This window comes from Grampus griseus (assembly GCF_964374135.1).
Source record: "Grampus griseus genome assembly, chromosome: 3".
NCBI classification, from domain to species: Eukaryota; Metazoa; Chordata; class Mammalia; order Artiodactyla; family Delphinidae; genus Grampus; species Grampus griseus.
In genome coordinates this window covers 35,321,242-35,345,901 of record NC_139019.1, presented here as the reverse complement: position 1 = coordinate 35,345,901, position 24,660 = coordinate 35,321,242, and the positions used below count along the sequence as shown (strand labels likewise).

The 24,660-nt window shown below is 38.1% G+C and overlaps 1 protein-coding gene across 1 annotated transcript; it reads right to left on the bottom strand.

Annotated features, from left to right (window-relative positions):
- Positions 1-28: 28 nt before the first annotated feature.
- CCDC152 (coiled-coil domain containing 152) lies at positions 29-23,741 on the bottom strand (the record flags this gene model as incomplete). The annotated part of the gene is made up of 8 exons (XM_082650225.1): positions 29-178; positions 766-849; positions 2,636-2,763; positions 7,383-7,485; positions 10,887-10,951; positions 15,030-15,098; positions 21,825-21,930; positions 23,655-23,741. 8 exons carry the CDS (start codon positions 23,739-23,741, stop codon positions 29-31), a joined length of 792 nt encoding a protein of 263 aa, XP_082506351.1.
- Positions 23,742-24,660: the final 919 nt, after the last annotated feature.

Sequence of the window (24,660 nt, the reverse complement as noted above, 5' to 3'; positions counted from 1 at the left end):
ATAGCAACTAATGAATTTACTTCCATACTCAAAACCGTCTACGCTTAAAGTAAGAATCTTTGCCAGCAAGTTTAAATTGAGAATCTTTGCTAACAGAGAGGCGTTGCTCTAAATCGTGAATGGTATTACGAAGAACTGCAATCTCCTTGTTTTTTTCTTCTTGAAGATGCTGAAGCTTCTAAAGAGAGCAGAAAAATTTTGTTATTGCAGTTCATAAGTAATAAGATTAAGTACAAGGAACAACAGAACAACAGCAAAAACTATGCTTCTGGTTTAAGTAGAAGTAGGTATTAAAAAAGATACCATATTTTGAAAGGTCTATAATTTTGCTTTTGTGGGATTTAATGGGGTAAAACTGGTACAAGGATACAAAAACACACATTAGCACCATTTGTTTTAGTTTGTTCCATTCTCCCTATTTAGCTTGAAATTATAAACCATAAATAAAGGAGTTGAACAAGAAGTAATCTGTATCTGAGTACCTAAATAACTTCAGAATAGTAAATCAGCCTTAGTTCAAAGTACATTATGGAATTCCTTAGATGGTCCAAAGAGTCAGAGGACTTCTCTAATGTTTTAATTTACTACTAAGATTTACTAGTTTAAATTGAAAGAGACTTATAAAGATTATTAAAAATCTAATATCTTTATGATATATTTTAAGGAAAACTGTTAAGTATGTTGTTAGTAAATATAACCTTTATGAAAACACACTAAGAGAATTAATTTTTTTAAGCAACAGCTGTGCAAGAAAAACTCACATACCCTTCTGTAGATACTGTGTGGCAAAACAGTAGAATCTGGATATGATTTTGATTTAGTTTGAACTCTTGCTAGTTTGGCATCAAACTGAATCAAGTTTAAAAAGAAAGTTGAGAACATTCTAGTTAAACAATTAGAAACAAATGTTTCTATAAATATAAGTATAATCCATTGTATCCTTAGACATATAATCTGTAATTCAAGTGTATTCACTGTATAACAGAAGATAGAAAAGTCTTTAAGAGAGAATAAGGAATACCCAAACAAGATTAACCCTGGCTGCATTTTAAAATTACCTGGGGAGATTTTTTAAAGAACCAAATACCTGGACACTACCTTAGAAATTCTGGGGTGGGGTCAGCATCATTTTTTTCTCAAGACATCTGTTGATTCTATCATGGAGGATTAAGAATCTAGTTAATTAGGGTTGAGAATCTAGTTAACTTAAAGATACATAAAAATATTTTCATGTTACTATGAGTGTACTTTGTAAAGAATATGTAGTATAATCAACAGTCATGGGAGAAAAACATACACCCTTCTGCAGAAACTTTGAGGCTAAATAGTAGAATTTGGATATGATTTTATTGATTTAGTTTGAACTCTTGCTGGTTTGGCATTAAAGTGAATTGGGTTAAAAAAATTCTCATGGGCCATTGTTACAGTCATATTTTTTGCAAAATCTTCCATTATAATTTTTCCTTCAGGTTGAATTTAATGTAGCCTCACTGTGAACTAAGAATAAACTCTGTGAGATTGTGTTCTGGTTTGGGGAGAGAAATGGATTATAGTTATAATGAAGATAAATAGCAAAGAGTTCTGTATATCAAACAACAAACTTGGGCTAGACCAGTGACAGGGCCAGGATGGCAAACAAAATGCACATTCCCAATCAGTGGATTAGAAGTTGATGGCCAATCTTGAAACACAGTCTATTTTATATCAGATGGCCATCCATCCCTCACTGTGGTTTGTGGGTACACTTGACCAGAAGGCAGGAACAGCATCAAAGAGCCTCGAAAGTCAACATCAGTCCCCTTTTGCTCAATAATTGTAGAATCTTCAACACTGTATCTCACCAAGCACCTCAGGATACCAAACTTTAAAGAACATGAAAACTAGGTTATCTTAACTAAGTAGGTGAATTCTAACAACGTAAGGTAAAGTGGGAGTCAAGCTGAGGGAAGAATGATGGAAAGGGAGATTAGAAGGATCTAGACAAAAATGTAGAGGGCAAATATATTGTCAAAATATCAATGTCTTTGAGATTCTGACATCTGATTAAACAACCAACTGAGAAGGCTTTTGACCCAAGAACCGGAACCTCAGCCTTTGAGATGCCCTATTTAAAGTCCCTTTAAAAAAATCTGGTTTGTCTGCCTCTATATTTCTACATATTTATTGGGAACAAATTAGTCTCTTTTTATTTTAAATAAAGAAAAAGAAATTTCCAGTTAGTTCACCAGGGTTCCACAATTTCTGCTGAGGAGAGAGTAATGTTTAGGATTAGAAACACTCTCCCCACAGCTGGAATGGTAGTCCTAGAAAGGCTGCATAGACTCAGCTGTAAAATGCAGGTAATATGAGTTATCTGTCTCTGCTGTCAGAGGAAAATACCCTCTCTGGAAACCAGGACCTTTTGAATGACTGAAGAGTCCCACCTTGAGGCCAAGTGCTGAAAGGCAGTGTTGCTAACAGTTGTCTGTACCAGGTTTAAGCATTGCATGTGATGGATGAAGAATGAGCATGTGTGAAGCCCTCTCACAGGGTTGTTTCTAATCCTGAAATTTATCTCACTCTGATGACAAATAACCAAAGTATGGCCTAGACTAAGGGATGCATCCTCAAATCTAGCAGAGCCTTAAACACTTACCTCTAGCTGTAGTTTGATTATTTCACTTTGTTTTTCCTTTTCTTGAGTTCTTAACTTTGCATTTAACTCTGAGATTTCCACCTCCTTTTTCTCTATCAGTTCTTTATTCTTTTCTTCACTTAATTCAACTGCATAAAAACATAAATTCATCTTAACATTTCAAAAATCTTAAAAGATTTTTTTTGAATTTTAAACAATCTACAAGAAAGTGGAATTTATTAATAAAAACATGTATTTTAGAAACTGTTTACATGCAGGGTAGCTTTTATATATTTTTCACAAGCCCCTGAAAAATGCTTGCGACGCAAAGGTTGCCCATTGAATGCTTTTGAATGAATAATTTGTACTCTTAAATATCTAGAGAATAATATTCTCTAAATGCCTAGAGAATAAATAGGAGATTTAATGGTTAAAGAGGGACACATCCTGGGTTCCTAGTTATAGAAGGCCTCAAATTACAGGATGACTAGAACTACATCAGCTTTTTCTGGCTCCCTCACCATTTCCCTTCATAAGCATTTTGTCCAATAAATTTCTTTGACTGTCTACTCCCATCTTGTCGGCTCCTTGGAGGACCTGAGCTAGCACAAGAAAACAGGTATGATGGGGCACTTACTGCTTTGTAAGAAACGAGGAAGCCATCATTAGTGGTATATGGAGTACTGGTAGTTCCTAGTACACAACGGGGGTCTGATTGCTGAAGATTTTACCAGAAGTAATCTGGGGGAAATGTCCTGGTGGAGGTGAATGCCTTGCAGGTGTAATAGTTCAGGCATTTGAAAGATAGAGGGAAACAATGCCCACAAAGACAGTAGAGTTGGAGAGTTACTGCTAAATTAAATTGACATCCTACTGAGGGATAATGAGAAACAGCTGTTAACAAGAATTTAACGATTTAAAGAATAGGTGTGGCTAATTATTAGAGAAATGCAAATCATAACTACAATGAGCTATCACCTCACACTGGTTAGAATGAGCATCATCAGAAAATCTACAAACAATAAATGCTGGAGAGGGTGTGGAGAAAAGTGAACCCTCTTGCACTGTTGGTGGGAATGTAAATTGATACAGCCACTATGGAGAACAGTATAGAGGGTCCTAAAACACTAAAATAGAACTACCATATGACCCAGCAATCCCACTACTGGGCATATACCCAGAGAAAACCATAATTCAAAAAGACACATGCACCCCAGTGTTCATTGCAGCACTATTTACAATAGCCAGGTCATGGAAGCAACCTAAATGCCCACTGACAGACAAATGGATAGAGAAGATGTGGTACATATATACAATGGTATATTACTCAGTCATAAAAAGGAATGAAATTGGGGCATTTGCAGAGACGTGGATGGACCTAGAGACTGTCTAGAGTAAAGAGTAAAGTAAGTCAGAAAGAGAAAAACAGGGCTTCCCTGGTGGCACAGTGGTTGAGAGTCTGCCTGCCGATGCAGGGGACACGGGTTCGTGCCCCGGTCCGGGAAGATCCCACATGCCACAGAGCAGCTGGGCCCGTGAGCCATGGCCGCTGAGCCTGCACGTCCAGAGCCTGTGCTCCACAACGGGAGAGGCCACAACAGTGAGAGGCCCGTGTACCGCAAAAAAAAAAAAGAAAAAAAGAAAGAGAAAAACAAATATCGTATATTAATGCATATATGTGGAATCTAGAAAAATGGTACAGATGAATGGGTTTGCAAGGCAGAAATAGAGACACATGTAAAGAACAAACGTATGGACACCAAGGCGGGGGGATGGTGGTGGTGGGATGAATTGGGAGATTGGGATTGACATATATACACTAATATGTATAAAATAGGTAACTAATAAGAACCTGCTGTATAAAAAAAATAAAACTCAAAAAAAAAAAAGAGAAAAGGAAAACAAAACAAAACAAAAAGACTAGGTGTGAGAGCCAGAGGGACTCTTTGGTAGCTTACAAACAGACTCTCACCAACTCTAGTGGAAGAGCAGGTAGAGCTGAGCAACAGAAAATCTAATCATTAAAGTTGCAGAACTCCAGAGATGTTGAAATGTTCAGCCAAAACAGGTCTGCTATGCTAAATCAGGGTCCTAGTTGGGAACACCTAAGATCCTGAAAAATAGGACAGGAACATCTGGATAAACACCTGTGAGGATGCTGGCTGTGACAACTCCCCTAAATGCTCGGAAATTGCAGACCTACTTTTTCCTGTTAAGAACTAGCACTAACCTAGCTGATGAAAGATGCTGCAGAGGCTCCTCTCAGAAGATGCCCTTCCCTCCTCTTTTGGCTGCTAGGCCAATAACTAGGGTTAAAGTGCAGTATAACCTGGTTGGGGGAGTGCTGGGGCTGATAAGGGGGGAAAGTGATTATACCCCAGAGAGCCGCAAGAATTAGCTAGGTTGTATTGGAAAGAGCCATGTGAATACCCTTGAGAACAGACTTTGAGGGTGCTGGATAGAAGAAGACTGAAAGTAAGACTAGGTAAGCAAGAATTCATTGACTTGAAGATATATACTCTTTAGGGACAGGGGACATAATACCCTAGCAAGGACCTAGGATATGGGACAAACTCTGTTAGAGTAGCCTTAGACCTCTAGAGAAAGCCCTGGCCAAAGCTGAGTGAAGTGGGAATACCTGAGATGCCCTGGCAGATAGTAGAGAAAGGCATAAGGAGGTTCTCGAAAGTTGGCATGCTTGAGTGGATATGTTATGTGAGGCAAGATAACTCAGCAAAAGATCATGTTCCTTAGGAGGGCCCAGAAGACACACTATTAACCAAGACCACAAGGAATGTGCTGGTGAGAGAAAAACCAGCACCACCAAGAAGTTCAATGGTTGCTCTCATCTGCAAGCTTGGGCTGACAGAAGAGGTGGGTATAAAGTTGGGCTCATTAATATCTATGCGGATGGTGTCCCCCCTCCCCCACCAAGCTGTAGAAGCCAGATGATGGTGCTTAACTGCCAAAACCCAGGAGGCCACAATTATCATAATGAGCAGGAAGGTCAGAGAGCGGCCAAAGGGGCGTGATTTTCGACAGTTGTAGAGTTAGTTAATAGATGAGCAACCAAGCTGCTTAACACCTAGTACAAAAGAATCCAAATGGAGGAACAGGAGGCTGAGGGTACATGCCCCAGTTAAAAATTATTATCCTTTGCTCGGTTCCCCAGTCTGAACCACGTTTTTGGTCTAGAACCCGCTGGCTGAAAAGACACGGTTAGGTCCCTAGGAGGAAGAACATTTCAACAATCCCTCTTGTAGGTTTCTCCTGAGGAAGAAACATCCACAAGAACCATGGAGAACCTGCTACCTGAACTCCTATGGAGAAGTAGGTATGTGTAGTATAAGGAGGGGACAGTTGTGGCCATGAAAATGCATCTTTCAGATCTCCAGCTTCAGGGAACATAATTGGCTCATTGTCCTCATGACCATGTTTATGCTGAGCTCATGATTCCCAAGAGCTGCTCCTAGCCAGTGACTGAACTTGGCAGGGACACTAAGGCAGACTTGTTCCTGAGAGTTGCTGAACTTGGTTGATGGGCAAATTTGGCCCAACTTTGCTGAAACTTTCATATAAGTGTGTCACAGTCTAAGACTTCTGCCCAACACACCTTCCTTTCTTCTCTTCTTCACAGAGGTTAGACCTGTATCATAAACCCACGGCTAACCCCGTCTCCCCCAGTTCCCTCCCTATCTACCCTCACAAATGTCTGCCTTAACAAACCTCTTGAATGTCTAATTCTGTCTAGGCATCTGCTTCTCAGAGAACCCAAAGAAACTGCAAAACTCTTTTCTAAAATGACTATAATTTTGTAGTCCCACTAGTAATGTATGAGGGCTCCAATAGCTCCACATCCTCACCAACACTTGGTATTGATAGTTTTATAGAAGATTTTAGCAGTTCTAAGAGGTGCAATGTGGTATCTCATTGTGGTTTTAATTTGCATTTCCCTACTAACCAATTATGTTGAGTGTGTTTTCATGTGCTTACTTTTCATCCGTATTTCTCTGGGGAAGTGTCCAAATATTTTGCCCATTTCCTTACTGGGTTGTTTCACTTCTTATTGAGTTGTAAGAGTTCTTCATAGATTTTGGACATAATCAGCTATGCATTTGTAAGTATTATCTCCCTGTCTGTGGCCTGTCTTTTCATTTTCTTAACAGTGTTGAAGGACAGAAGTTAATAGTTTTGAAGAAGTTCAATTTAGAACTTTTTTTCTTTATTTTTTGTACTTTTTGTTTCTTTCTAAGAAATTGTGGCTAACTCAGGGTCACAAAGATTATCTTCTATGCTTTCTTCTACTTGTCTTATAGATGTAGGTTTACATTCAGACTTACCATACATTCCAAGTTAATTTTTGCATACGGTGTGCATCTAGGCTCATTAAGAAAGTTTTAAATACCTTTATGAAACCAGTTAACTCTCAACATAATTTCATGAGACTTTGCTGAAGGAAGAATATTTCATTAGTGAAATTATATTCAATATGCTGAGTATATAAATATCAAAGTTAACTATACATTTTATATTAATTTTACAATGATATTAACTATTTCACATTAAATAATGTTAAGTGCAAACTCCATGAGTCCAATTTCTAAGTGTTATAATTTATATCACATAAATATATATAAAGGAACAAAAACTAAATTCAAATGTGTCAAGGCAATGTTTATTCAGAATACTGGCAATTACTGAAAAAAGTTTATATATCTGTGTAAATTGTTTTATGGTATCTTAGAATTCAGTAAATTTTAAAACTTACCTTTTTTCTGCATATCTTGATAAAGTTTTGTTATTTCTGTCTTATGTCCCTCCTCTTTGATTTTCATTTCACTCATAAGTTTGGCAATACTATTCTTATATTCCTAAAGATTAAAATATACATTCATCCTTCAATTTGAGTATGTGTAGACAACTTTTGATTAATTAGAAAGATGAAATTTTCAGTTTATATTAATTTTTGGTATATAATCATATCTAGAGGGGAAAGATATTGTTCATTGTTTGAATGCTCAGCTTTGAGAAGGACCAATTTCTGGTCCAAGTAGATAGAGACCATCTAGAGACAATGATTTTTTTTTTAAATTTATTTATTTATGGCTGTGTTGGGTCTTCGTTTCTGTGCGAGGGCTTTCTCTAGTTGTGGCAAGCGGGGGCCACTCTTCATCGCGGTGCATGGGCCTCTCACTATCGCGGCCTCTCTTGTTGCGGTGCACAGGCTCCAGACATGCAGGCTCAGTAGTTGTGGCGCACGGGCTTAGTTGCTCCGCGGCATGTGGGATCTTCCCAGATCAGGGCTCGAACCCGTGTGCCCTGCATCGGCAGGCAGACTCTCAACCACAGCGCCACCAGGGAAGCCCCCCCCCCCCTTTTTTTTTTTCGGTACGCGGGCCTCTCACTGTTGTGGCCTCTCCCGTTGCGGAGCACAGCCTCCGGACGCGCAGGCTCAGCGGCCATGGCTCACGGGCCCAGCCTCTCCGCGGCATGTGGGATCTTCCCAGACTGGGGCACGAACTCGTGTCCCCTGCATCGGCAGGCGGACTCTCAACCACTGCGCCACCAGGGAAGCCCTAGAGACAATGATTTTTTATCTTTGCCTCTGAATTCTCATCACTATGTTCAGAGCATATCATAGATGCTCAAAATATTTTGTTTAATTGTATGAATAAATGCCATGACAGCATTAAAATATGTCAAAAAAGCGCCAAAGCTATATTTTAAAGCCAACTTTAGGCACTGTTTGATGGTCTGTGCGCTTACCCTAATGTAGGATGAATCCCTTTGAATGTGGGCTGAATTTCTGTTTCTGAAAATTATATAAACATTCCTAATTCCCAGAAGGAGGTTAAGCATTACCTATGGTAAGGGTTACTTTTATGGGGAGGCTAAAGAAGGATGAATTTGGGGTTTGAGAAGTGCTCAACAGCCTCCTGAGGTTAGTTTCTTAGGTTGCTGAAGCATAGAAGTTATTTATTATGCTAATACGGAGAGTGGCATTGAGAGAGGTGTTGAGAGAGAAATCCTCCAAAGATAAAATTTACAATTTTTCCAGAGGTATGTTTCTACATAGAGAAACCACTTACAGGCAGGAGAAAAGGAAAGCAGGAAGAATAAAAGTGAGGTGGGATAGTAAGAAAGAGACAACGATCAAGGCAAGAGGCCCAGAAAAATCTCTAAACACCCTAAAAGCAGGGACTTTGTTTTTACTCACTGTTGTATTCCTAACTCCTAGTGTATATCCCTTGATATATATTTTTTGAATGAATGAGAGGGCAAATAAGAATTAAGTCAGAGGTTCTTAGCCTAGACCCAGTGAATAGCTCCTCTAGATTATCAAAAATTCAAGGGGATATAGTCAGGAGTCCTACTTGGGCTATGTTTTTTTGCCAGGCAACTTGGAGGAATGGCTGAACATATCCAACCATTGCCTTTGATTAAAGCTGGGCAGATGACTAAAGGGGTGACTCTCATAAACTGCTATTTTTCCTATGTTTGTATCTAGATTTCTACATGGGCAACTATAGAGTGCCTTTCATAAACTTCTCCTGACTCAGATGGTTGCATTAAGCAGTTGCTGCCCTGGGAAACCACAAGAGACAAATCTATGTATCTTTTCCCCATTGACTTTGCCACCTGAAATGTTCCCATTAATTTGGTAAGACCCAGGATTTTCACTGCAGCCTTGAGGCATAAGCCTATCCTAAATGTCTGGGCTGGGGCCAGGCTGTATCTAATTAGGTTCTTCTCCCCTAGTTTAGCCTGTGCCAGCCCCAAGGAGTCCAATCCTTTCTTCTTTTTAAGAGGACAAAGTTCCAACAAGTTATTCTTAGTTGCCTTCTTTTCATTTGCTTTCTGGGAACTTTAAATTCCAAGGGACAGCTTCTGGTTATATTTTTGTTCTTATAAAACTTAATAATTCTTAACATATTCCATAAATATGGCCGTTAAGTAACTCCTAAGTTTGTTTCTAGGGAGTGGTTCTCCATATGTTTTGGATGTGCCTGGAGGTTTTGTACTAGAGAATTTTCATTGGATTGAGGTGATCTTTAGTTTGCTTTGGACAGCGATTAATAAGTTCAGAATCTTGGATCATGGCATTTTTCTCTGTAATTCCCATCCCTCTGAAAATTCATAGTATTCTAGATAAAGCAGTATTCTATGATGACATTTTAGAAGAGAAAAGAGGCAAAAATTTTCCTCCTTTCACTCTGTCCCAGTTACACCCTGACTTCACATTTATTGTTGAACTCTAGAGGCAAGATATGAAAATGATGGAAAAATAAAGGAAACAGAGGAAAGGAAAAATAAAGGATGGGATATAATCCAGAGATATTTAAATTATTTCAAAATTGGTGATGAGAAGCTAAATTTTCCAAGAGCACAGTCGGATGCCATTCATTACTCCTGAGTATTACCCAGAAGCCCTGGAAGGGTTACAGAATTAGCCTGTATTTCTTCAAAGGCTCCCCAAGTGAAGAACCAGATTGAAATAGAGATGATCCTTCAAGTTGAAGTTCTAAGCTGGATACAGATCCAAGTTGAGTTTTGGAAATCTTAGGTCTGCCAGAGTTTGACATGTTGGCTCTTAGAAGATGAGAAAAAATTAGCATAATAAACTTCCCACAGGGCAGAGGGGTGGGAGCTTACATTTACTGAGGACCTTTTATGTTCTAGGTACTGTGTTTTATGTTCTATAATTGCCATCATGGCACTGCTCTTATAGGAGAGAAGAAAACATAGCAGAGGGTATGTTGGCCCTTGGGAGAAAATTAATTGGTGATCCACATAAAATGCTGTCTTCATTTAGACGGTACAATAAAATTGCAATAAATTACTCAAATCATAAATATTGAACACATTCACTTTATTATAAAAATGTTTTAAAGTGCTAATTGAGTATATTCTATAGTAAAAAGTCTGGCACTCCCATATATATTTACTCTAAAAATTTTGGCTGTCTTTTTTTTTTTTTGGCGGTACGCGGGCCTCTCACTGTTGAGGCCTCTCCCGTTGCGAAGCACAGGCTCCGGACGCGCAGGCTCAGCGGCCACAGCCCATGGGCCCAGCTGCTCCACGGCATGTGGGATCTTCCCAGACCGGGGCAAGAACCCGAGTCCCCTGCATCGGCAGGCAGACTCTCAACCACTGCGCCACCAGGGAAGCCCTTGGCTGTCTTTATTAATGAAAAAAACTACTTTATTTTTTCTAATTTGGAAAGACAATGCTCCACAGGGATCTGATTGAATATGAAGACACACAAACTCACCTGTTCATGAGTTTTTAACTTTTCTTTCATAAGATCAGCATTTCTTTTTAGTTGTTCATTTTCACCTGTGTAAAAAACATCAGTGAATATCCTAATATATAGAACTTTTAAATTAATATGGGAATATGTTTAACATTTCAAGTTTCCATTCATGTATGTATTCAACACATGCATACAGCATCAACTACACACCAGGCTCTGTGCATGACATTGGGAATGTTGAAACAAAAAAATTATTTCTCCTCAAAGAACTTACAGCCTAGTGGCGAGACAGATGTGTAAACAGTTATGATATGCTATGATAATTGCTCTGTAATGGCAGTGTGTCTGAAATATGGCGGGGAGCTGTGGAAGAAAAGCTTAGGTCAGCTTGAAGTCAGGAAAGGATTTGTAGAAGAGGAACCACTTGAGCTGAGACTTAAATGATAAGTTGGAGGAATGTGTTCCAGATACAGAAAACTGCACAGAAGACTTTGGGCTTGAGTGAATATAGCACATTTGGGAAAATTACAATTCAAATACAGTATTGTTGGAATGTAAATTTTAAGGAGAATGTGTTAAATAGGTTGGAGATGTAGCCTAATAGGAGGTAGACATATTCTATATGAATAACTTCGAATTTTATTTTATAGGTTACAGAATCATGAAAGAATTTTGAACAGTGAAGTGAAATGATTAGTTACATGTTAAAAAGATTATCCGGCAGTGCAGAGGATGAATGGGGGTGGGGGTTGACCCCAGAGGAATGGATATCAGTAACAAGTGATCAAGTAAGAAATAACAGGAGCCTAAATTAGGTCACTGGCAGTAGGAGACAAAAGGAGAATAAAGATAACTATTTAGATGATAGAATTAACAGGAGACTTAGTGACCGATTGGATAGCAGAGGCAAAAGAGAAAAGGGAATGTTTGCCTTCTAGTTTTCTGATTTGAGTGGTTGAAAACTGTTCATTGGTTTGGGAAAAATTAAAAGAGGAAGATTTTTACGAGTGAAGTGATGAATCTAGATCTTTACCACACCAAATTTGAAATGCCTGAGGTATCCAGAAGAATCTTTCTTGTAGGCTGAGAAACATTTAGAGGTGGCCAAAGGAAGACTATCCTATAAAGAAGACTAAGAAGAAGTGTCCAGAGACGCAGGTGAGGGTGTTACTAAGAAAAGAGAGTTTAAGGGGGTTATAATCAATGGCAATAAATGCAGTAAAAGATAAAATGAAAGAACTTTGAATCTGAAAACTTTGGGAGATGTTCAATTGTTCTAAGTTGAAGACTAGGTGAAGGTAAGGAAATGGAGAGAGTGAGTGCAGACTATTCCCTTGAGATTGGATTGTAAAAGGAAGGAGTGAGGGTAATTGGAGGGAATAAACCCAAAGTCAAGAAAACTTTGTCTTGTTTGTTGAAAAGGTGGGAGAGATCTGAGTTGTTTAAGTGCTGAGAAGAATGGCCAATAGAAAGAGGGAAATGAAAGAGAGAAAAGAAGAGACAACTGAAGATGCAATATCCCAGAAGAGAGAGGTGAAGAGAGATGAAAGTTAAACCCATGCAGAGAAATAAACTTTGGATAAGAAGAAGGATTTTCTTTTTCCTAAGCTAATGAGGAAGGAAGGAAGGATATGCCTGTGTATGAATACATTGGAGGAAGTGCAGTGGGAAGCAGGGATGGTAGATGACAGGAAATGAGGTAGTTTATACCTGACAGCTTTCAATTTTTTCTGTGATATAGAAAGTAAAGTAGGTTGAAAGAGAAAGAAACATTTGAAGTTGGGGGCTTAAAGGATGAAAATTTAAAAAGCCAAGATAAATTAAGGGTATAAGTGATACTGGGACTCAAAAATTAAAAGGAGTCTGCAGTGTATGATTTTTCACCAATAGCCTTCAGTAGTCTGCAGTGTATGATTTTTCACCAATAGCCTTCAGTAGCTGTAGCAATGTAAGTAATACAGTGTATGGTTGGATTGATCTGTATTTGAGGATTAGTATAGTTTGTATTGCAGAATGGGTGAGGGAAACAAAACTACTGTCAAAAGAGAAGATGAGTGATATCCTAAGCTAGAAAGAAAGGGAGGTTTTAGCTTTCAGCAACATTATTAAGAACCACAGTTGTATTTATATAATGCCTTTCCATGTAAAACTTAAATAAGAAAAAATGAAATTAATTAAAATGTAGTTTTGCATCTTTAATTTGTCCTACTGTTTCACACCTATCATAATTGACATTTTTTGTATATAACCAAAATGTTTCTCTTGATGAAGGATGATGGAGAAGGAGTGGTGCTTCACAGTTTTCTGTATTCTCTCTTGTTAACCTCTAGGTGTTTTTAGGAAAATCAGATATACTTAGATCAGGAAAGAGCCAATCCTGGTATAGTGCGTGGTGAGAGTTCAAAATAGAGTCAGGATCTCTACCTGAGCCAGATATTAAAGGTGTTCAGAGCTAAAATTAGGCCAGAAGTAGGATTGGAGCCAGGACTGGAACTGGGAATCAGTATGAGATAGAGGTCAGGACTTGAGTTCAGTGCCCAACTGGGATCAGTGACAGGACTGAATGAGACATTAGACCTGGATAACAATAATTCCAAGTTCTGTATTATCCACACTCTGTCATATTCACAAAGTAACTTGCTGGGATATTGATTGGGATCACTTTGAATCTATAGAACAAGTTGGAAAGAACTGACATCTCGACAATATTGAATCTTCCTTTCCATGAACATGGACTTTCTCTTCATTTAGTTCTCCTTTGACTTACTGTATCAAAGTTTTGTAGTTTTTCTTATATATATCTTATACATATTTTGTTAGATTTATACCTAAGTATTTCATTTTGGGAGGTGCTAATGTAAATAGTATCGTGTTTTATTTTTAATTTTTAATTTAAAACAATTTATTTATTTATTTTTGGCTGTGTTGGGTTTTCGTTGCTGTGTGTGGGCTTTCTCTAGTTGCGGCGAGCGGGGGCTGCTCTTCGTTGTGGTGTGCGGGCTTCTCATTGCGGTGGCTTCTCTTGTTGCAGAGCATGGACTCTAGGTGCGCAGGTTTCAGTAGTTGTGGCTCAGAGCCTCTAGAGCACAGGCTCAGTAGTTGCAGTGCATGGGCTTAGTTGCTCCGTGGTATGTGGGATCTTTCCAGACCAGGGCTTGAACCCATGTCCCCTGCACTGGCAGGCGGATTCTTAACCACTGCACCACCAGGGAAGCCCCAAATACTGTGTTTTAAATTTCAAATTCCACTTGTTCATTGCTAGTATATAGGAAAACAATTGACCTTTGTATATTAATCTTGTATAGCTCAACCTTGCTGTAATCACTTAGTTCTAGAAGGTTTTTTTTTGTTGAATATTTTAGATTTTCCATGTAGATAATGATGTTATTTTTATTTTTTTGCGGTACGTGGGCCTCTCACTACTGTGGCTTCTCCCGTTGCGGAGCACAGGCTCCGGATGCGCAGGCTCAGCGGCCATGGCTCACGGGCCCAGCCGCTCTGTGGCATGTGGGATCTTCCTGGACTGGGGCACGAACCCGCGTCCCCTGCATCGGCAGGCGGACTCCCAACCACTGTGCCATCAGGGAACCCCCCCATGACTCTTTTTGATTTATGGTTTTCTCAGGGTATATGCCCAGTAGTGGGATTGCTGGGTCGTATGGTAGTTCTGTTTTTAGTTTTTTAAGGAACCTCCATACTGTTCTCCATAGTGGCTGTATCAATTTACATTCCCACCAACAGTGCAAGAGTGTTCCCTTTTCTCCACACCCTCTCCAGCATTTATTGTTTGTAGATATTTTGATGATGGCCACTCTGATCATGTGTGAGGTGATACCTCGTAGTTTTGATTTGCATTTCTCTAATGATTAGTGATGTTGAGCATTCTTTCATGTGTTTGTTGGCAATCTGTATATCTTCTTTGGAGAAATGTCTTTTTAGGTCTTCTGCCCATTTTTGGATTGGGTTGTTTATTTTTTTGATATTGAGCTGCACGAGCTGCTTGTAAATTTTGGAGATTAATCCTTTGTCAGTTGCTTCATTTGCAAATATTTCCTCCCATTCTGAGGGTTGTCTTTTCGTTTTGTTTATGAAAACTCTCTATTCTTAAAGGTGCTTAAATATATCTTATTTTTTTAGATTTTACTTTTTTTTCTAACTTACCTTTCAAATTATGTTGATATTCAATGGTCTGTTGTAGCCCTTTTATCATATTATGAAGAGTAGCACATTCTAAAACATAAAAGATAAATATATTTGAATATTATTTGCTTTCATTTTGGAATTATTATCTCAAAGTTGAGACACTTAAAATAATATTTAATTGACAATTATGAGACCTAATAAAGCAACCAGATATCTCAAAATAAATTATATAATAAATACCTTTTAATCACTCTTTAAGCACTCTTTAAGTCAAATGCACTCCAGGATTTAGTAATGAGTTTTCTAAGGCACGATAAACCCAGTATGTAGGGATTCCCCACCATGTGACTTAGCAACATCTGCCCTAGAAGTAAGGCACATTTGGACATGTCTGGAGAACTATGAGGTGTGTATCCAAGTGAATTTTCCATAAAAGAACATTCTAAGGAAAGAGAGTCAAGGAACATTAAGTTCTGTTCGAAAATAGAGCTGATGAGGTGTCATTTGGGAGAAAATAATGCTTTTCTTCCTCACTGTTCTCTAACCTGTCCTCTTTGCCTGAGTCCTAGAGCAAGGGAGTAGCAATAAAAGTAAAAACTCAGTGTGCTGAGTTACAAGGCATCAGCAACTTTGGTGCCAATGTCTTCTTGCATAATGGGAGATGGAACCTCCTTTGCAAGCATTAGTGCCCTGACATGTGCATATAAGCTTTCAGTATACCCTTGGTTATCACCAGCAACAGCTGATGGTAGCAACTTCTGTAACTTTAATCAGTCCACTTGGCTGTAAGCTCCAGGATAGCAGGGACTATTTTCTTTTTTACTATTTCTCCTTAGTACTTAGAACAGTTGTGGTCCATAATAGTCTTTCCATAAATATTTGTTAAGTCATTGATTGATTGACAGGCAATATCATAGTAAGAAAGGAATAAGTGGAGAAACTGTGGTGTGAAAATAATATTGTATTGATATTCAAAGTGCTTTGCCAATATTAAATCATTTAACCCTCTTAACCTTATGACATTGGTCCTAGTATTTGCCTCATTTTACATATGAGGAAATTGATACGCAGAAGTTTAGCAAATTATCCAAAGTTATAAATAGTAGATGGTAGAGCTACAACATCAGCTCCAGCAGTCCAGCACCAAAGTCAATGATTCTAACTACTTTACTACCACCAAGAAGACCAGCGCAAGACCACTTCTTCAGAGTAATTTGAGTAGGTGGGAGGCCCTGGAAAGGGGGCAAGAACAGAGCCAGAGACAGACTCTGTGATAGTTATTGCTATCACATTTTTACTATAAATTTGAGAAACCCAGGTTGTACTAGTTTAAGTTTATAATTATACTAGCTAAATATATAATGATGAAAACTTCATAAAGAATAACAATATTTTTAAAAAGAAAGATTGGGGCAATTTCATTCTTATGTGCTTGGCTTAACAGCTAATAAATATGGAACCTTATGCTCTTTCTTTTTGTTTTAGAGGCCCACGGCCGATATTCAGGCACTATGCATTAGTGTGACACACTGACTAGTTTCTATTTTAGTTGGGTATCTGTTTTGATGGTTAAATATTAAATACCACATTTGTGTCTAACAATAAAAATTGTCTAGGTATAATAAAGTACTATTATTGAATGTTTACCCTGCCAGGCATTACACTAAGTACATTATAAACATCATAATCAGTATTCCATCTGATACTGAGAAGTTGGTATAATTACTGTGATTTTGCAAAGGGAGGAAGTCACCCATAGATGTCTGGTTACTTAACAAAGATTCCACAGTATATGGAAGGTCTAGTTTTGAACATAGGTTTTTCGCATTTCAAATCCTGTGCTCTTAATTCAGTACTTCCTCAGGAATTGTAGGATATGCTGATGAAACCATGAAATTTGGAATCAGAGGAACCAGATTAGAGTTTTCTTTACTTTGTAGCTATGACACACTGGGTAAGCTACTATTCTCATATATTAGACTGTTCTGACAAACAAATGAAAAAATATACTTTCTAAATTCACTCACAAATATTCAACATTGTTATTGTTACTATTTCTCTCCTGTGTCCCATAACAATTTGTATATATTGCTTTTCTCCATTGTTCACATTACATTTTAGTTATTTGTGGTTTCTCCCACTAGATAGTGAACTCTTTCAGGTAAAGATATTTATTTTGATATTCCTTGCTTCTAAAGTGGTAACTATTTCATAGGTGTTCAATAGTTTTTGTATTTATTAACTAACTGAAAGAACCAGTACTGTGAGGGGAGAATTCAAAACTTCACCTTTCAGTTAGAGGTCTTGCACTCAGTCTCCATGTACTTTTTTCAACTACACTAATAGAAATGAAAGTATTTTGTAGAAGTTAAAATCTTTATGCAAGTATAAGGTTCTACTCCTCCCCATTCCCCCTCTACCTTCCCCACCACCAGCTCAGACAAAGTTCCCACCATCATCCATTTTTTTTCTCTTTCTGTTTCTCAGTAATAGAATGATGGTTAAGTGACAACTGACATTACCTACTTCATGTATGGTATTGTATTAGCTGCTACAATTAAAAATGGAGGCATAGATCCTGCCATCACTTGTCTTTGTGCCTTTAAAAGCATGAATCCAGCATTTATGAAATATGGTACCTCAGTAATCAGCAAATTGAAAACAGAGCCCTGAAACTGAAAGTATACTGAATGTTCCCAAAATGTGTATTTTCAAATTTAGAACACAAGGTGGCTCTCTCAACACACCTTTTTTTTTTTTAAAAAAAAAACAAAGGAAACTGGCTCAATAAGGAATTCTTCAAAAGGTATCAATAGAATACCATTCATTATTTTAGAATAATAGCTTTTAATTCTCTTTGCAAATCTTTACCTGCATTATCATTTCTGTTGGACTTTACAGTGTAATTTGAAGTATACTATCCTATCCAATTCTTAAAAACTAGAGCTCAGAATATTAAGCTACTGCTTATACTGTATAATTTAGTAAATCAGTGATTATTTTGAGGTCACATTTAGGCTCTATCATTAACAAGCAATTTGGGCATTAATATCTATTTCATAAAGCAGTTGTAAATATTAAATACAATTATGTATGAAAAGGTTTTTTTTTTTAATAGTATATGATCCTCAATATCAATATTATACCATCTTGAGCTGGCAAAGACATTGTTTATCTGGTATCAAGTGAAGAAAATAAAATATCAAGATATCATTCTTTATTGTTGAACAAGTCCAATCATTATATGTAGTTTGTTCTTCCTCTCTAAGTGAATTAGTACACATTTTGCTTTCTAAGGTATCATTCTCACTTGTTCTTTCACTTCTACTGCGTATTATTCAGCAAAAAGGCCATTAGATTTAGAATAAGTATAACTGGATTTTAAAGAAGTATTTGATTATGTATTTCAAGTAATACATACACATGAAACACAAGTTTAGTGAAAAGTGACTATCTCGCCAATCTCTGCCCCAAAACTAGCCAGTTTCCTTCCCATCAAAGCAAGCACTGTTACCGGGCCATTGTTTAGCTTTCCAGAGATATACAAACATATAGGGGAGAGGGTGTTTGTGTGTGCATTAAGATACATTTTTATAAAAATGATAATATACTGTTGTGTACATTGTTGTTTTCATTTACTATATGTGGGAGATTATGTTATATCATATAAAGGTAGTTCATTTTTTTATCAGTTACATAGTATTTCGTTAAATAAACATACCATAATTTATTTAACCAGATATCCACTGGTAGATGTCACTCTTGGAAAGGCTTTCTCAGTTTTTAAAAACATAAAAACAAAACCCCCTATATTCTCTTCTAGTTTTTTTTTTTTGTGGCTTCATTTTTTGACCTTTAATTAACTTTATTTTTTAGAACAGTTTTAGATATACAGAAAAATTGGGAAGATATTACAGAGAGTTGCCAAATATTCTATACCTGGTTTCCCCTATTATTAACATCTTACTTTAGTACAGTATATTTGCTATAATTAATGAACCAATGTTGATACACTATTATTAACTAAAATCTATGCTTTATTCTGATTTCTTAATTTTTACCTAATGTCCTTTTTCTGTTCTACGATTCCATCCACAATACCACATTACATTTGTTTATTTATTTATTTTGCCATACGCGGGCCGCTTACTGTTGTGGCCTCTCCCATTGCGGAGCACAGGCTCCGGACGCGCAGGCTCAGCAGCCATGGCTCATGGGCCCAGCCGCTCTGCGGCATGTGGGATCCTCCCGGACCGGGGCACGAACATGTGTTCCCCGGCATCGGCAGGCGGACTCTCAACCACTGTGCCACCAGGGAAGCCCCACATTACATTTAGATGTCATGTCTTCCTTGGGTCCTCTTTGCTGTGATAGATTCTCAGAGTTTTCTTGTTTTTGATGACCTTAACAGTTTTGCAGAGTACTGGCCAGGTATTCTGTAGCATGTCCCTCTATGTGAATCTGTCTGATGCTTATCTCATGATTCGAGGAGGTTATGGGGGGGAAGAACATAGAGGTAGAGTGCCATCTTCATCACATCATAGCAAAGGTATATACTATCAACATTACACCACGTTGACCTTGATTACTTGCCTTAGGTCGTGTATGTCAGATTTTTCCACTATATAGTTACTCTCCACCACCTCCTTTTCCATTCTGTATGTTTCCCTATAGTGAAGAAAGTCACTATACACAGCCCGCACCTGATGAGTGGGGTGTTATGATATACTTCCTTGAGGCCAAGTCACTTACATAAGTTGTTTGGAATTCTGCAGAGATTTATCTCTTCATCCCCATTTATTTATTTAATCATTTATTTTTATCAGTATGTACTCATGGATATTTATTATATACTTTGAGTTATAATCCAATACTACTTTATCTATTTTGTTGCTCAAATCATTCCAGCTTTGGTCATTGAGAACTTTTTCACCTGGGTCCTTTATCCCTTTAACATACCCCTATCATTGTGGAGTTTTTATTTTCTTTTTGAGCACTTTCTTATTTTCTGGTACTACAAGATGCTTTAGACTCATCTTATATATTTCTTGCCCCAGTCTTAGAATCAACCATTTCTTCAAGGAGCCCTGGTTCCTTTTATTATAAGACGGTATTAGAAACCAAGATCTTGGTGCTAGGTTCGTTTGTTCCTACTGACTTTATGCCCTCTCAGTTGACGTAGTGAGGAATTATATGTATACAGCTTCTTCTTCTTTTTTCTTTTTCTGATGCCCAGCTCTTTATTAGTAAGGACCCTCGGTCTGGCAAAGGGAAGGCTGGGATGGACAGGACTAGCATCCGTCTAGGGGAATCTTCCTGGTTATCAGGTGGCTTCTGCACGCAGGTGTAGAGGAAATACCTTATGGACGAGACCCCCCCCCACAGGACACCACTGTGACTGGCAAGCAGCAGAGGTAGGAGGGGAGCCCTAGGCACAGCTGGGCTCCTGGGACAGCAGGGCTTCCATGCTGGGCACAGACGCATCTTTGGGGAACTTCTCTAACTTCCAGGCAACAGCGTTGCAGCACACAGAGCCCAGGTGATGAACTTGGACTCTGTTGAAAACAGCGGTTGTCAGCGGGCTAGGGCAAGGCCTTCCACAGGAAGACGTAAAGCAGGTGCATCTGCGTGCCATTCATCACACACTTCTGGAAAAGCGTGACCATCTCTGATGAGCTTGAGGGAATTCAGGCTCTCTTGGTACTTGGTGTTCTCCTGATGCCTGGAACTGGTTGCATGGGAAGCCCAGCACTACCAGGCCTGGGGCAAAGTTGCCACTGCAGCTGGTTCATCTGAGTGCAGTCTCAGACCTTTGTGCCCCAGAGAAATGCCGCTTTCTCAATGAGTAGCACCGTGCCAGGCTGGGTGCCCAGGCTCCCAGGCTCCCTGAGGGCTGATGGGTGCACAGAGAAGGTGTAGGGCAAGGAGAGGCAGTGTGGATGGCAGCTGCTGGGAGCTCAGTTGAGCGCATGGCGTGGACGTCCAAGAAGTGAGGGGAGAGCTTCAGACTAGGACAGCCCATTTTTAACACTAAAATTTTTGACCCATCTCACATTTCTTCTGGTGTAATTGTGAGGCAGGAATTCAACTGTACTTTTTCCATGTGTTTGAAGACCTGGACTGAGCCTTGGATTTGCCATTTCTTTTTTTTTAAGATTTTTTAATGTAGAGCATTTTTTAAAAAGTCTATTGAATTTGTTACAATATTGCTTCCGTTTTATGTTTTTGGTTTTTTGGCTGCGAGGCATGTGGGATCTTAGCTCCCCGACCAGGGATTGAACCTGCATCCCCTGCGTTGGAAGGCGAAGTCTTAACCACTGTACCGCCAAATCCAGGGAAGTCCCTGGATTAGCCATTTCTTAGCTGACTGGACTCAGACAGATTACCTTCTTTTTTTTTTTTTTTTTTGCGGTACGCGGGCCTCTCACTGTTGTGGCCTCTCCCCTTGCGGAGCACAGGCTCTGGACGCGCAGGCTCAGCAGCCATGGCTCATGGGCCCAGCCGCTCCGCAGCATGTGGGATCCTCCCGGACTGGGGCACGAACCCGCATCCCCTGCATCGGCAGGCAGACTCTCAACCACTGCGCCACCAGGGAAGCCCCAGATTACCTTCTTTTGTTCATGTTTCTTCATTACCAAGGTGGAATAGTAATACCAGTCCTATCTGTCTTTCAGGTTTATATTAAGGATAAAATGAAATGATAGTCTGGAAAGTTCTATGTGAATTTAAAATATTTTACAAATGTAAAATCACTGTTACAGCAAAAAGCACACTCATTAGAATTACTATTTCTATAGGCAGCAGAGAACTAACCTTCTTTAATTGCGACCTCCTTTGTTTGCATTGCTTTCAATAAACAGTTAGCTTTTTCCAACTGCATATCCAATATATTGTTCTTTCCACTGTTTTCTATCATCCTCTATAGAAGAAACAGAATACATATTACCACTAAATCAATGCTGCTCTTTTGATTTTTTACCTAAAGATATGAAGACTAATGAAAATACAAACCATTTAATACCTGAGAGTCTAATAATTAAGCCTGGCATATATTCTTGAATAAGCCAACTTTCTAATTTATCTTTAATTTAAAGAGTAAGATGATAAAAAGTTAAAACAGATGAACACTTATGAAAAGTTATAAAAAGTAAAAATATGATCTAATTTGAACCTCCTTCTTTCCAACTATTCAACCTCCAGTCCTTCGATTAACAATTCCTTATAAATATTTCCAAAATATTTTGTGACTATACAACTATAGGAAAGGGTCGTATTTACTCTGTTCTGTACCTTGGATGTTCCACTTAGTACTATTTTCTTGGAGATGATGTCACATAAGCACATAAAGGTCTGCCTCATTCTTTTTAACAGCTGCATTGTTTCATTCATGAATATAATTTATTTAAATAGTTCCCTACTGAGGAAGATTTGTGCTGTTCCCACTTTTTGCTATTATAGACAATGAATAAATATTCTTCAACATATCTCTTTGATATCTTTGTGAATAGTGAAATAGCTGCCATGTATCCTTCAAGCACCTTCAAAAATCATCAATTCATGACCTGTCCTGTATCATCTATACCTTTACCCAATCCTAGTCTCACCACTTTTGAATTTATCTCAAAGCAACTCCTTGACATTATATTGTTCCATCCATAAATATTATCATTTATATGCATCTCTAAGAGATGACTCAAAAATACAAGGACAGTACCATTATAACATCAAAAAATGAACAATATTTCTTATTTAAAATGTCTAAGAATATAAGAGCTAATTCCAAATTAATCTTCAAATACTTTGTACAAATTCTTCTCCCACCAAAGTGCTTATTTCCTTCTCTTTCTCTCTTACTTTGGTCAGAATCACTTGGTTAAGAAAACCCAGGTTCATCGTTGAAAAAAAAGCTCATGTTATCTCAAAATACCCATTGTCACGAAAATTCTTGCATTATGGCAATACTAAATTGTACAGAGGAAAAGAAGGAATAGAGAAGGATGATAAGAAAAGGAGAGAAAATAGAAGTAGGTATTATTCCCGCTCCTATTCCTGTTTCACAAATCCACCTCCCAAGTCTTTAATTTATCCATCTACATTTCTCAACAGCTATTCCTACTCCTCTCCCAGACACAGGAGGAGAGAAAAAGCCTAATATATACTTGTGGGTATGGTCTACCATGTAATTTGTCCAGAGTTGGGGAGGGGGATTTTAATCAAGTCTGCTTTTAGGCAAAAGAGAAGAAAAAGGGAACAAATAAAATAGGAAAGACTAAAAAATTAAGAGTTAGTCATAATGGCAAGAGATTGAGGATTGAGTCTACTTCAATTCTTACTAAACCATTCTTGAATTTATGGACATCCTGGGTACTTACACACGTATTTCCCCTTTAAGTTTAGCAAAAGTGTATCAATTATTAATTCCCTTGCCCCACAAACATGTTGATATATTAGTATAAACGAGCCAAAACCACATGTTTTAAATACAGATTTTAAAAATGAGAGAGAGGGGCTTAGCAAAATGCATTTCCATTATTTTTACCTTGCTTATTTTTTTGTACATTTTTTTTCTTCCCAACTCCCTCCATTGGCAAAATCTGTTCCACTTTTCCTTATATTCTACAACTGTTTGATATCATTACATACCTTTTCTATCTGTGAGAAGTCATTTATAAGTTTGTCAATATTCACGTTGCTAATCTTTTTCATACATCCTTCACTGCTTTGATTCATATCTAAACTAATGAAGAGTAGATAGTGTTAAAACAAACAAACAAACAATATACAAAGCATATAATAGTGGTAATAGCTCAAATACTAAAGTTTCTGTACTCCACTCATGGGGTACCTACTTGAGCTCCATTGCACTCAGAGAATTTTTATTATACCCCCAGTATTAACCATGGTCAAATGAATTAAGGTTTCTCCACTCCTCTCCACACCCACACCAGCCAAGTTTTCTCTAAACCAATCTAAAATTAGTGCAATGATATGTGCATATGTAGAAATTATTTGTCCCTATTACACAAAAAACAAATTATGCCACTGTTCAACTCTCATCTCTTTGCCATCAGTATGGCTGTACTTAAAATCTGATGCATTACTAAATCTGATGCATGACTTTTAAATATAGGTGTTCTCAATTTAAGATGTTTATAATATTTAATTATCATGCCACAAATATTTTTTGCTGCATTTCTTGGTAGTCTGCCTGTTGCTAGGAATTGAACTGTGTCACCTCCAAAATTCTTATGTTGACGCTCTAAACTCCAGTGTGACTGTATTTGGAGATAGAATCTTTAGGAGATAATTCAGGTTAATTAAGGATAATTAAGGAATGAAGTCATAAAGGTGGGGCCCTAATCTAATAGGACTGTGGCCTTATAAGAAGAGGAAGAGAGAGAGTGCTCTTGTTTTCTCTCCACATGTTCACACTGAGGATAGGCCTTGTGAGCACACAGTGAGATGGTGGTTGTCTGAAACCCAAGGAGAGAGCCCTTGTGAGGTATCAAGCCTGCTGGCACCTTAATTTTGGACTTCCCAGCTTCCAGAACTGTGAGAAAATAAATTTCTCTTGTTTAAGCCACTCAGCCTATAGTATTTTGTTATAGCAGCCTGAGTAGACAATACAATTATTGAATATTTTTCATAT